General features: G+C 39.6%; 1 protein-coding gene and 1 pseudogene across 1 annotated transcript; both read left to right on the top strand.

Moving 5' to 3' along the window:
• The first annotated feature begins 1038 nt into the window (after positions 1-1038).
• On the top strand, positions 1039-3058 carry LOC149001748 (cytochrome P450 704C1-like). Its single transcript, XM_089137169.1, has 5 exons — positions 1039-1560; positions 1648-1932; positions 2048-2392; positions 2506-2706; positions 2840-3058. The coding sequence occupies exons 1-5, from the start codon at positions 1042-1044 to the stop codon at positions 3056-3058; spliced, it is 1569 nt and encodes a 522-aa protein (XP_088993295.1). The 5' UTR covers positions 1039-1041.
• Positions 3059-13475: 10417 nt separating this feature from the next.
• On the top strand, positions 13476-15023 carry LOC149001749 (cytochrome P450 89A2 pseudogene; annotated as a pseudogene).
• The last annotated feature ends 72 nt before the right edge of the window (positions 15024-15095 follow it).

The raw sequence follows: 15095 nt of genomic DNA on the forward strand, positions 1-15095 counted from the left end.
CAAAATAAATCTTTACCCAACAGGGAAAAAATGGGGTATGAAATGGATTGAATGCAGAGAATAGTCAATAAATACAGATCAATTTGAAGCTGCTGCTGCTTTCTACCAAAAAAAATTTTCAAGCTGCTTTTTTTTTTTTAATGAAAATTTTCAAGCTCACAGGAATACTAGCAATCCATGAGAGATATGCAGGAATTGCCAATGCCTTACGTCAAATACGTGTTGGTTCCTTATATATGTAAAAGATCGATGAAGCAAAATGAAGTATAAAAAATATCCGTGAATGGTGCCTATTTAGGACCCATGTGAAATTACGAAAAATAACAAACCACAAAAGACGGACACAAAATTTATTTGATTTGGCTTAACTTACATCTATGGGCGTAATGAGACTTTTGCATTGCAAAAATAGAAACAAGTAACTTGTACAATACTTTGATTATAGCCAACCCAACCCTGTATCCAAAACTATATACCTCTGTATACCCTTCTTTACTCACACTTTCAACTATATGAAGAGATTACAGACATGTCCCACTACTTCAACATTGAACAACTCACTCAAACCCCTCACTTCTCTACTTAGCTCACACCTCTAGTTGTGAGTAGTTTTTAACACCTCTAGTTGTGAGTATCTTTTACTTCTTGTTTTGTGTCTTACAAGCAAAAAACCCCACTCTATTTCTAAATGGGAGAAACTCTATTTATAAATGGGAGGAAAAGGGAAGTAGTTGAGACTTCTCATTTATTAGAGTGGTGGATGATTGAGACTCTCACACATAAATTGAGGTGGTGAGTGGTCGAGAATTGAGCGTTTTATTTTCCCTAACACTACACTTTCACTTGGCAGCATAGAGGTCACAAATTGCTGCCAGGCCGGCGGCCATCCTCCTTAATGTGGAGGACCAACATCACCAACAATCAAAATCTCAAAAGGCAACCAAGGTTGCCCCCATGGGGCAAAGAACTTTCTATATATACTTCCTCACCCTCCTCAGCTCTTATCATCTGATGATTTCCCAATCTCTGTAACTTGCTGAGATGGGTTTCTTATCTGCAATAGTGACGGCTGCAATGGCTTCATGCTGCATTCTTCTCATATGTATCTGTGTTCTTCTGAAAATCTACATGGGCAAATCATTGAAGAACCCTGAGTTTGCTCCTGTAATGGGCAACGTCTTTCATGGGCTGTTCTATTTAAACAGACTCCATGATTACTTAACTGATTTGGCTCGTAATTATAAAACCTTTCGTTTCCTCCATCTATCCAAGAGTGAGATCTTCACCGCGGATCCTCAAAACGTTGAATACATGCTCAAAACCAACTTTGATAAATACAGCAAGGGATCCAGCAACCATGAAATCTTAGAAGACCTTCTTGGCAACGGTATCTTTAATGCAGATGGTCAAAATTGGCGTCAACAGAGGAAGATTGCAAGTTCTGAGTTCTCCGCAAGAGTCCTCAGGGATTTCAGTTGCGTGGTATTCAGAAGAAAAGCTGGCAAATTGGCTGAGACCATTTTGGCGTTTGATGTTACAAGTCAGCCATTTGACATCCAAGTGAGTATCCCAAAGATATTGTTGCCAGTTCATTGATGGAAAATTGATGAAAACCCATCTGTCTTTCTTTTTGTTTTTGGGATCTAGGACTTGTTGATGAGAAGCTCTCTGGATTCCATATTCAAAGTTGGGTTTGGGGTGGATTTGAATTGCTTGGACGGTTCAAGCGAAGAGGGGAAAGCATTCATCAAGGCTTTCGATGATTCAAATCAATCAGTGTTCGTGCGCTATTTCGATCCCTCCTGGAAGCTGAGGAGGATTCTTAATTTGGGGTCTGAAGGTGCTCTTAAGAAGAACATAAAGTTCATGAATGATTTTGTGTACGGAGTAATCAGCAACAAGAGGAAGCAGATGTTTGAGCAACAAAACTTTGTGAGTAGTAATCAATTAAAGTTTGACTTTGATTATTATTCTCGTCATTGTTCTAGAGAATAGGGGTTTTAATTGAACTACAATGAATGTTTGAGAGTTGCTTGTTGAGTTGCAGAATGACAAGGAAGACATACTTTCAAGGTTTCTGGTGGAGAGCAAGAAAGATCCAGAGAGGATGACCGACAAGTATCTCAAGGACATAATTCTGAATTTCATGATTGCCGGAAAGGATACTTCTGCAGGCACACTCTCTTGGTTCTTCTACCTGCTCTGCAAGCATCCTCTCATACAAGAAAAAATTGCAGAAGAAGTAAGGGGAGTCATCAATTGTAATGAGAATGAAACCGAAACTAATATCGATACTTTCGTGGAGTGTTTAACTGATGCAGCATTAGAGAAGATGCAATATCTCCATGCAGCTCTGACAGAAACTTTGAGGCTATACCCTGCTGTTCCCATTGTGACTCACTAACCTCTGAGTTCTTCTCGGCTTCTTTCTTTTCACCTTCAGTGTTTACAATTCTAAAGAATTGAAATTTATAATAATGATCTATTAACTCGGAAAACTGACAGGATGGGAAGTTTGCAGAAACCGATGATGTTCTTCCTGATGGTTTCAAAGTGAAGAAAGGAGATGGTGTGTATTATGTGGCTTATGCCATGGGCAGGATGACTTACATATGGGGAGAGGATGCTGAAGAATTTAAACCAGAGAGATGGCTCAACAGTGGAGTTTTCAAACCTGAGTCACCATTCAAATTTGTCTCATTTCATGTTAGTAGTAACACTTGAATCTGTTTGAGCATTCAAAGATGGCTTCTTTAATTTCTTCCCACAACCCCTATCACAGTGTTCAGTAGGTACAAGAAAGTGCTTAGCATATTCACTTGATTTATTTGATTTACAGGCTGGACCTAGAATCTGTTTGGGGAAGGAATTTGCTTATCGACAGATGAAGATAGTCGCCATGGTGCTTCTCCGCTTCTTCCGGTTCAGATTAGCAGACGAAAAAACACGTGTAACATACAAAACCATGCTCACGCTCCACATTGACGGTGGTCTCTATCTTACTGCAACACCTAGAGTAATGTTTTACTCAAGTAGTAAAACATGGTCAACCAGATAATAGAAATGATGGATACCTTCGTTCCAATTGCTTTGGTTTTTCCATTTCTAATAATTGCTTTTCTTTCTTTCTCTTTTTCTTTTTTTTTCAAGTATTATGAATAAAGGGATTCCTCTTGTTCTTTAATTTGATGACAAAAATGAAGTTTTGATAGATTTTCATCCATGGATTAAGAGGTTTTTAGAAAGAAAAAAAGAAACTCCCAAAGCCCAAACCAGATTAATTGTAAAATAGAGAAATACAGAGGTGAATGCAAATCTGCTGGTCTCCAAAGCTGAAGCTTGACCTTTTCATGGGTTCTTTTAACTCCAAAGTATGAAACTTTGTTAAATGAATGAACTCATGATCTCAATATGAGATCATAGTGTTATATTTATAGAATATGAAAACATTACAATATGAGAAATAATGCATATGTGTTATTCTCTAACACCCTCCCGTAAAGTCAAGGGTCCCTCAAGGACCTTGAGTTTGGACCGAAGAAGACAAAAACGAGCAGAGGAGAGAGCTTTTGTAAGAACATCCGCTAATTGGTCAGTGGTAGAGACATAGCGAACACAAAGATCATGCTTAGCAACCTTATCACGAACAAAGTGAAAATCAACCTCAATATGCTTCGTGCGTGCATGAAACACAGGATTCACTGTCAAATATGTGGCACCAATATTATCACACCATAAGACTGGAGGAGAAGCTTGGGAGATCCCCAATTCCCTTAGAAGAGATTGAACCCATGTAAGTTCGGTAGTAGCTAGGGCTAAAGCACGATATTCACTCTCAGCGCTAGAACGAGCAACTGTAGCCTGTTTCTTGGATTGCCAAGAAATAAGATTGGGACCCAGGTAAATAAGATAACCACTCTGCGATTTTCAATCAACAACGCAACCTGCCCAATCAGCATCAGAGTAGGCATCTAAAGATGTAGAAGAAGACGGCGTGATATGAAGACCAAATAATAGAGTACCCTTCAAGTAACGTAGCAATCTTTTAAGAGCAACCCAATGAACCTCTTGTGGAGATGCCAAAAATTGAGAGCTTATTTACTGCATATGATAAATCCGGGCGAGTAAGAGTGACATATTGAAGACCACCAACTAAGCTTCGATATAATGTGGGATCAACCATGGGTTTATCAGTTGCATCAGAAAACCAAAGAGAGGAGGACATCGGAGTGGAAATAGGCTTTACATCCAATAAGTCTGCTCGATCTAGAAGAGTAGTAATATATTTTTGTTGTGAGAGAAGAATGCCGTTTATTAGAGGAATAAGCTCAACTCCCAAAAAATAACGAGCGGGACCTAAATCTTTGAGAGCAAACTCAGAAGATAACGTGCATAATAAAGCATCAATAGCATGTGAAGAAGGCCCGGTGATGAGTATATCATCAACATAAACAAGGACATACGGTGGTCTGAGGATGATGCCGTATGAACAATGAGGAATCGGTTTTAGAACCAGCAAAACCATGATGGAGAAGAAAGGTACTAAGCGTTGAAACCATGCCCGAGGCGCTGTTTGAGACCATATAGGGATTTCGAAGTTTACAAACATAAGAAGGATATCTAGAATCCACATATCCAGGAGGTTGTTGCATATAGACCTCCTCGGTCAGGGTACCATTCGAAACGCATTGTTGACATCAAGTTGGCGAATAGGCCGGTTGAAAGAGACAGACCAAGGCAATAACAATGCGAATGGTAGTGGGTTTCACCACGGGACTAAAAGTTTCGTCATAGTCCAACCCGTATTCTTGTGTATACCCCTTAGCCACTAAACGAGCCTTGTAGTGGTCTATGGTTCCATCAGCCTTATGTTTGATACGATAAAGCCACTTACATCCAATTACTCGACGGTCCAAAGGTGGAGGGGTGAGGACCCAAGTGTGATTGGTCAAAAGAGCATTAAACTCATTATCCATTGCGGTATGCCAAACAAGGGATTTTGACGCTTGACCATAAGAAGTTGGGTCGTTGTTAGAAGAGATATGAGTAAGGAGAGCTAGTGGAACCGGATACCTAGAAGCATAGTAGCTTTTAGGTATTTTGAGAGTACGGGTTCCATCTTTTGAACGAGTCACCATATGATGTTTAGAGATCACATTAGGATGTGAGTTGTCATCAAAGTGTTGGGAATTAAAAACATCATTAACGAAAGCAGTCCCTGGTAAATGTTCATAGACAGTCCTTGGTTTATTTACGTGACATGACCAAAATTAGAAAGTCCATTAACAAAATCGGGAGGATTTGTTGCAAACGTATCATGTAAAACAGCGGTAGTAGACCCACAAGGAGGTTGAATGTTTGCTGCGAGAATGATTCAGGTGAGAAGGATCAGCAGCAACAAGTACATCATTCGGAGAAGTAAGAGAGCCATTTGAAGAAACCAAAAGAGGATCACTTGAGTAAACAGCAACTTCATGACGTCCGGGTAAAGAACCCAAATCGGTGGCAGATTTTCCATGAATAGCAGCCTCCGAAAGGTCTTTGTAGTATCAAGCAACCTCAAAATTATCGAGCGAGAGGATCCAAAACATTTGCAGAAATTTCAGGTACAGCAAGCTGCTGAAGGTGCATGCATACAATCCGAAACGGAAGAGGAGAAGCCTTCTTGCGGTAGCCTAGAACCGGGAACAGCAATGGTTGATTGTGCATAACAAGCAATGGTTGATTGTTCGTAACAGTGGGTGCGGGGGCTGATGCTCGAATTGTCTTGTAATATATGTGATGCATGACGATGATTCCCATGTGAAGAAGGAAAACAGAAGCACAATTTTGAGAAGTTGATTTGAAAAATGAATGTCCTGGTACAGAAGGAGAAGAAACATATAAAGGAGATTGTGATAGAGGAGAAGAAGAAGAAGACGAGTGCACAAAATGGAAAAGAAGATTCATCAAAAATGACATGACGAGAAATGATAACCCGTCCGGTGGATAAGGACAAGCATTTATACCCATGATGTTTAGGACTCGTAGCCAATAAAAACAGAGGCGAGATGACCTAAAGTTGAGTTTATGATTATGAAAAGGTCGTAGACATGGAAAACAACTGCAGCCAAACACTTTAAGAAAAGTATAACTGGATGGCGATTAAAAAGCTTGTGAAAAGGAGTGTCGGACTTTAAAGCGAGTAGTAGGTAGGCGATTAATGATGAAAACAGCAGTAGAAAAAGCCTCGGACCAAAATTTTAATGGCAAACCAGAGTGAGCAAGTAAAGAAAGATCCATTTCCACAATATGACGGTGTTACGTTCAACACGGCCATTTTGTTCAGATGTGTGAGGACATGACAACCGATGAATAATACCACAAGACTGTAAAAAAATGGTAAAACTCCAAATTCCCCACCCCGACAGATTGAAAGCTTTTAAGAGTGCAAGAGAATTGATTTTCAGCAAGAGCCTTAAAGATTTGAAAAACACGAAGAGCATCGGACTTTTAGTAATTGTGTAAAGCCATGTAAAGCGGGTAAAATCATCTACAAAGGAAATATAATAACGATGACCATCATTAGAAAGAACAGATGAAGGCCCCCACAAATCAGAGTAAACAAGTTGAAGTGGGGCAGAAGTAGTTGTGGAGCAAGAAAGAAAAGGTAACCTGTGTGATTTACCTAATTGACAAGCGAGCAAAACGAAGAGGAACAAGAACCGAAGAGGGTAGGTGAAATTGATTTAGTAAACGAGTCACAGTGGGAAAACTAGCATGGCCTAAACGAGAATGCCAAACATCAGAAGAAACACAGAGACTAGAAAAGGCAGTAACACAACCCAAGATCAGATTAACTACCTTCATGGGATATTCTTTATTTGGTTTTCAGATATTGATGATTATACCAAACATAGAGAAGAAAGATCGATATTGAATGAAGCAAGAAATGATTTGTATCTCTTCACAGCTTCCATTTTAGGAAGCAGAAGAGCTCACTTAGGATTAAGGGGCGCAAAATCGCCGAAATTCGATGGTTTTGGTGTTGGTTTCAGTTCACCCAGCACCGATATGATCTAGTGAGATATCGCCAGTTCGGCGATTTATCATGAAATATCGCTGAAATTCTTGAGAATTTCGGCAATATATATGGTAGTTTGCCAAATTTCAGCGAATTATCCTCATTATTTTCCAAGATTTTCTCTCTCCTCTCCAAACCTCTCCCAGAGCTTCTCTCTCCTAGTTCTTGGCATTTTTGCCATATTTTCGTGTGATCTTTGACATAACCTTAGTTCTCATTTAATTATGGGTAATTTTCATCTGGACCCCCTGAGGTTTGATCTATGTCATTTTTAGTCTAAAAAAACTGAGACTTTGCATCTGCCTCCCCTGTACTATAGAAAAAATCAATTTAAGGACAAATTATCGTTTCTATGACGAATTTGCCCTTGTTATTATTTTTAAAAATTTAATTTTTTTTACTTTTACATTTGAAGGGATTAAAGTTTATTAATTTACGAAATCAGACCCTACTTCATTATTCGATTCCCAAATCCCTGGTTCTTAAATCTTTATTTTTAAATCCTAGTTGATTTAGTATTTTCTCTACTATCCTCTATCATTCGAGAGAATTGTAATCGGTGGTTTTCGGATTCAACCGGAGAATAACCAACACCTCCCTTTCACCTGTAAATTCATTTTTATATTCGAAACTTATCAATTTTCATCAAAAACAAAATGGCACCGCCGAACCGAACAGAGCTACTTCCCCGCCGTCGGAGTTAAATCCGCCGCCGACACCCCCACCTCATCATCGTCTCCCACAGCCAGCACCCCCACCGCCGCCGATGGTCCCGTTGTTGACGGTGCTGCTGCATCTGGCCCCGCCGCACCCGCACCTGCTCCTAGTGCCAGTTGCAAGACCACCATCGCATCTTCCATTGGATTCTTTGCAGCAATTGCTGCTGGTCTCTTCTTCTTCTAAGCGCCACAACCCCCATTATAAGTATCACTACTAACAGGGACCGTAAGAACCCTTATCACCTTGTAATCGCCGGTGGTAGGGTCATAACCAAATCCGTAACCAACTCCAAAACACTCACAGCAAAACGTAGTATCTACACTCACTCACAGGGGCCAACTCTGTGTGTTCTTGTAGATGGATTAAAAAGGAATGCGGGTCTCTCGCTCTGATATCCATCGTCGTCGAGAAGCATATATATTAAGCCATTACAGGAAGCCACATCATAGACTTCACAAGATAGCTGAAAACCAAATTCTACTCCTACCGCCGCTTCTCCTCCTTGTTCACAATCATCTAGGTCTACTGAAGTGACTTGCAGGGCACCGTGTTCATAATCTTGGTTTATACTTTATAGAGACAATGCTTAGGTTGTGACTTGTTGCAATGGATCAGGTGAGATGCATCTTAAAAATCCGGATGGTCTATCATTTCAATTTGTTGTAATCATTATCAATCCTAATCTTCTACTAATTTGGAAAATAAGAATTTAGAACGGGTACAATCAGGGATTTGGAAATAGGGTAGTGAAGGAGGGTTTGATTTCGTAAATTAATAAACTTTTAATCCCTTCAAATGTAAAAGTAAAAAAACTTAAATTTTAAAAAAATAATAATAAGGGCAAATTCGTCATAGAAACGATAATTTGTCCTTAAATTGACTTTTTCTATAGTACAGGGGAGGCAGATGCAAAGTCTCAGTTTTTTTGGACTAAAAATGACATAGACCAAACCTCAGGGGGTCCAGATGAAAATTACCCTTTAATTATTGACGGGTATAGCATTATTCGCGACGATCAAGCAAGATTTCACACAGATCTGGGTGTTCTGTGGAAACATGTTTTAAAGCTTAGGAAGAGCACATTTTCTTTTCTCTTCGGTTTATTTTAGGCTTTCTTTAGTTTTCTTTGATTGCTTTCGTGAGATTTTAATTTCTATAATGAATGTTTAGGTTTAATTTTTATGTGTAATGTAATACAATTTCAAGTTCAAGTTCAAGTTTCAAGTTTAAAGATTTGTTTTTCTCTGGGTCTAGCAATTGCATATCTTGATCATTCTAGATCTAGATCTGGTTGTTAGGGTTGGTTGAGATTCGAAGCGTTTGTTCAATTCTTTTTTATTGATTGAAGTTCAAAGATGCAAGTAAGTAACATTCTTCAATAATCTTCTCTCTCCCCCCCTCCATTTTTGCATGATATGTGTTGTATCGTGATTTAAAAAAATATATGTGAATCTCCATGGGGTCGATCTACTGACTCACGGAGTCGGAATATTTTTCAACTCAATAAATAAATATTTTATTTTTTGAAATTTATTAAATTATTAATATAAAATATAAATAATTATGAAAAAAAGAGAAAAAAATTTAGGAATAAATAAGGGAAATGATTTTGAAAATTAGAGAAAATTATGGAATACCTATATAATTGTTTTCAAGTGCTACCTCGTGTGCTTTCATTGTCGGTTTTGATATAGTAGCATTTTCTTTTGTCAAAAAAAATTAATTATTGTTTAATTGTCTATGCAATCATTTTTGTTGCAACAATTATCATGTCTAGTAGTAGAAGAGGGGCAGGTTCATAGGGAGTACAGCAGGGCCGGAGACAGGGACAGCCACAGCCACAAGGAGCAGGGCCTGCACAGCAAGGGGGAGGGTTGATCTTCATGGCAATATTGTGTTGCTATTGATGGCAACAAGAGTAAAACAAAATGCAACTTTTGTGGTAAGGAGTTGAACTCAGGTGGCATAAGCAGGTTTAAGGCTCACATCATTAGTAATTCAAAGGATGTGGCCACGTGCACTGAGGTAAATGTTGATATCGTGAAGGCAGTAAGAGAAATGGAGAAAGAAAAGGGGAAGAAGAAATAGGAGAAGAGGAGGGTGAATGATGCAATGGATGAGGTAGTGCGGGGACCATCATCTTACAGAGTTGATTCAGATTCTTATCATGATGTTGATCCCGTTGATTTCAAAGAGTAGGAGGAGAGGGACATTAGATGGGCGATGGCTGAGAGTAGGGAGATGTAGTACCAGGAGGAGGAGAGGGCCAGAGCTAGATATACAAGAGTTGGTCCCTCTAGGCAAGCAAGGGCTAGAGCATCTAGATCTAGGGACAGGGGATGGTATACGTGGTATGTTCAGCTGATCACAAAGTCAGAGGGTCACTTCTACGGCAGATCTACAGGGACCACATGAATATCCATAGAAGAGGGATCCTATCCTAGAGTAGGATTCTGATATTTTCAAAAAGAAGCGAGCCAAGCAGCCCAAGATTACAGGTGCATGGAAAGGGATGGCTAAGAAAGTGAAGAGGGTAGTGTCGAAGTGGATGTACTACATTTCGGTTCCAGCAAACATGGCACATGGTCCTTATCACAGGAATATGATTGACAATATCGCAGATGCAAGTCCTGGATATCGTGGTCCCACCCCTAAAGAGGTGATGACCACCTTTCTGATTGAGGAGAAGGAGGAGCTGCAGTAGTACATCAGTGGTTTGAGACAGATGTGGGGATCATATGGATGCACCATTATGTGTGATGGATGGACCGGTCCGACAAGAAAGTCTATCATCAACTCCATGGTGTATTGTGATAGGAGCCTCTTTTTTTTTAAATCTATGGATGCTACTAGGCATACAAAAGGCCACAAGTATATACTTGGACTCCTGTAGGATGTTATTGATGAGATTGGGAAGAATAATGTGGTGCAGATTGTCACTGACAATGGCTCCAACTTCAAGAAGGCAAGTGAGGTACTGATGAATACACCTGGATATAACCTATATTGGACACCTTTTGCAGTTCACTATATCGACCTCATGTTAAGGGACATCGATAAGATCAATATTATCCAGAGCACAGTGGAGAGGGCCAGGCACGTAACAAATTTTATCTATAATCATACTACTACGCTGGATATGATGAGGCGAGCATGCGAGGGTGACCTAGTGCGACCCGGTCCTACGAGATTCGCCACGAATTTCGTCGCCCTCAGCAGTATTCAAGAATGGAAAGCAAGCTTGAGATCCATGTTTGCATCATAAGAGTGGTTCTCATGGGTTGGATAAAAGTAAGTATTTTTTCCCCTCTACTATTTTATTTAACAAGTTCTTAACTTCTTATACATTTATACTATGAATATCTAGTATGTAGTATTTATTATTAACTTAATGTGTTTGTGATAATTTAGTACTAGTAGTGGGCGCACTACACAGACGACAATCTCGTCAGATGAGTTTTGGAAGAATGTGACAATTGTGTTGGAGACCTTAGATCCCATAATAAATGTCTTACGTATGGTTGATTCCTCCCTGAGGGGACCCACTATGCCCCACATTTATGTAACCCTTGATCGAATGAAGGTAACAATTCAAAGAGCTAACCCCTAAGGTTGCATTGCTTACCTGAATATTGTGCATGCTAGATGGACCGCTCATCTAATGCATCCGATGCATAGGGCGGGTAAGTAATTAGTGTGGCTTATTATTATTAATTCATAACTTGTAGTAAATAATAAGTCTCTAACTGTGAATTTGTGAATTGTGCAGCGTATTATCTCAATCTCAAATATCAGTGTAGTGAAAGTTTGGGGTTGGGGTCAGACTGCTCGGTGCCGTTATGGAGGTTACCTCGAAGTTAAAGCCAAATCCAGTGGTCCAGTCAAATTGCCACATGAAAGTTAGAACTTAGTACTTGCTTTTTATTTGTGAAAGAATTTAGCTAACCATCAATACTAATTATTGCAGATAAAATTGTTTAGGGATGCACTTGGGGCCTTTGGTTCAGTTGATGCTCTACATAACCGATAAAATTATGATCCAAGTTAGATGCATGATTACTACTATTATTATTACATTTTACACATAAGTATATAATTATATAAGTAGGATTCTTGTTAAGCATTAAAGTATTAACTTAATTTATTTGTGATAATGCAATTGAGTGGTGGGTTCTGTATGGGGGCGATGCAGAGAACCTCCGGAAAGTGGCAGTGAAGATCCTCTCCTAGACTTGCTCTACCTCTGGGTGTGAGAGGAACTGGAGTGCATTTGACATGATTCACAATCAGAGGAGGAACAGGTTGGGAAGTCAACGCTTGAATGACCTCATGTATTGCCATGCCTGCTTATGGCTATGGTGTCCCTTCCGCTTATGGACACGATGATACATACCTGTCTTCTAGGATTTCGCACTACCATGGGAATAATGATGGAGATTTGATCTCGACCGTCGGCAGCACAATGCTGCTGAGGCTCAACCGGAGAATTTGACCCCATTTCTTACCCCAAAAATAAATTTCCTTGATCTACTAAGTTTGAAAAGTAATTCTTCATTTGAGAATGTGTGGAAACAATCTCAAACTCAAATATTACATGAACTACTACGGGGACCCAATAAGCTATTTATAATGTAAAACCCTAACATTTAACAACTCCCACAATGGTAAAGGTCAGTAATACCCCTGACTAAATATCTTGAATGAATATAGGCCCAGATAAAAGACCAGTGTTAGTTAACCCACAACCCAACAAAATGATCAATTTGTGATCGAAGTTAATTGTACAGCATCATTTGAGACAATTAATTAAATTTTAGCATATCTTCTAGAAGCAAACAACATGGCAGACACTAACAACTCATGCTGCTTTTACCAAAAAAAAAACTCATGCTGCTAAGCAACAATCTTGTATCCCTTTCGAGAATCCCCCTCTATTTCCTTTGTTGGCCCTTAATTAGTCATAGATAATTTAGGCTATACATTCCTTAAAAGTTTCGAGTTTAAATAATTAATTTTTCACAGAAAAAATAAATAAATTAGGAATCAAGAATTACAGCTGAGAAAGATATTGGGAATAATAGAGTTGTAGTCACATATATAAGGGATGCTAAGATGTAGTAATGTGACTGAGAAGCCACGAGGAAAGCTCGAAGAAAGAACCATTTGAAAAGAAAAATAAAAAAAGGTGCATGAAAAACATGAACTCTTGCATGGGAATCTAGACTTTAATGGAAAAGTTTGATATCTTATGTCTGATTCCCCATTACAAAACGAATATATTATAATACATCAATATATAAAGATGCATCACACAGCTACATCTTAATATTCCTTATACACGTGGCTGTAGCTATATTATTCCCAATAGAAGAACCACACTTCACAACTGCATGCATGCTTTATATCCAATGGAAGAAAACTGTGTGAATCATTCTAATTTATAGATTCTTCTTTGGTTTACAGATTTTGATTGTAATTAAAATAGAAAAAAAGGTGATCCGTTCTGAATCAGATGGTCACCAGTTTCTTTGCACAGTTGCATGACTTCCTTGCAAAGGAATTTCCAAAGAACAGTTCAACCTATAACAAACCCCAAACTCCTTAAATGTAGCTCCTCCTAACGTTTGGGGAGAGAAATTCAACCAAGCTATCTCATTCAATGTTTCTTGTGTTAAGACTTGCCACTGTTCCAATGTATCTGTGGTTCATTATTCTCCTCTCCCTTTGTCTTGGTGCAATCCTAATATTCTTCATCGATCAATTCTCACAAAGGAGCACAGAGAAATCTAAGGCGATCAATCCCCCAACAGGCCCTCCTGCAGTTCCCATATTTGGCCACGCCCTTTTGCTCAACAAAAGATTAGCAGAAGGTATTGTTGGGCCATTCTTCCATGACCTCCGTCAAAAGTATGGCGATGTTATAACCCTGCGCATTTTCTCTACCCCTAACATATTCATCAGCAGCCACTCTTTAGCTCATCAAGCCCTCATCAAAAATGGTGCAGCCTTTGCCCATCGCCTTGGACCAGTCACCCCTGGCTGCGTCATCAACAGCAACCACCATGATATTGGCTCTTCCTCCGATGACTATTGGCGTATGTTTCGTCGAAACCTCACCTCGGAGATCCTCGCACCTTCTCGGTATAATTCCTTTGGCGCTGCTCGCAGATGGGCTCTGGAAATAATCACTGAAGGACTCAACAACCAGATTGTGTCACGCGAGTTCATGCCTCTCATACAACATATTCGATATGCCATGTTTTGCTTGATTCTTTTCATGTGCTTCGGCGAGAAACTTGATGAGAAGGTTATCAGAGATATTGAAGAAGTAGAGGGAGCTGTAATTTCCAATTTTCTCAAATTCAATGTCTTCAAATTGTTCCCTAGATTAGGGAAGTTCGTTTTCAGAAACACTTGGAACCAATTGCTTGACATTCGTCGAAGGCAAGAAGCTGTTTTACTTCCTCCCATAAAATCTCGCAAAGAGCGAAGGGAGAAGATAAAAAAAGAGAACCCAGATGGGTACGTTGCAGCTTACGTGGACTCACTATGTGATCTTAAAGTCACATTTGAAGGAGGACGCAAGCTTACTGACGAAGAAATAGTGACTCTTGTCTCTGAATTGCTAGATGCAGGCACAGACACAGCTTCCACTGTGATGGAATGGATCTTGGCTCACATAACCAAGGATCAGAAGATCCAAGAAAAACTCTATGATGAAATCTCAGGAGTTGTGAGCAGTGCTGGAACAAATGAGGTAAGAGAAGAGGATCTCTCGAAAATGCCATATTTGAAAGCAGTGGTATTGGAAGGTTTGAGGTTACACCCTCCTGTCCACTTCGTTTTGCCACATCTTGTTAGGGAAGATATCAAATTGGAAGGTCACTTATTGATCCCTAAGAATTCTTCAGTGAATTTCTTGGTGGCCGAGATGGGTCGGGATCCAAAAGTGTGGAAGGATCCAATGGATTTTAAACCAGAAAGGTTCATGGGTGACGAAGGTGAAGTTGTGGATTTAACTGGGACGAAGGAGATTAAGATGATGCCATTCAGTGCAGGGAGGAGGATATGCCCTGGGAAAGGATTAGGTACCTTGCATACTGAGTATTTTGTTGCGAGTTTGATCTGGAGGTTCAAATGGACGGCTATAGATGGACATGACATTGATTTGACAGAGAGAGACGAGTTCACCACTGTGATGAAGAACCCCTTGAGGGTCAATGTGTCTCCGAGGCAATAGGTTGCTAAAGTTGTGAGTGCAAAACATGCATTGGCATAAAATTAGGGTCTAGGATTGTGACATGTTACATTT

This window comes from Hakea prostrata, chromosome 10 (assembly GCF_041222555.1).
Source record: "Hakea prostrata isolate BN-2017 chromosome 10, UWA_Hpros_2, whole genome shotgun sequence".
NCBI lineage: Eukaryota > Viridiplantae > Streptophyta > Magnoliopsida > Proteales > Proteaceae > Hakea > Hakea prostrata.

What these genes read in the sequence shown, in the direction of transcription:
- LOC149001748 (XM_089137169.1), top strand. Translation starts at nt 1,042, where the DNA reads ATGGGTTTCTTATCTGCAATAGTGACGGCTGCAATGGCTTCATGCTGC. An exon ending in GTCAGCCATTTGACATCCAA is followed by an intron (nt 1,561 to 1,647) that starts GTGAGTATCCCA and finishes TTTGGGATCTAG; the next exon opens with GACTTGTTGATGAGAAGCTC. An exon ending in TGTTTGAGCAACAAAACTTT is followed by an intron (nt 1,933 to 2,047) that starts GTGAGTAGTAAT and finishes GTTGAGTTGCAG; the next exon opens with AATGACAAGGAAGACATACT.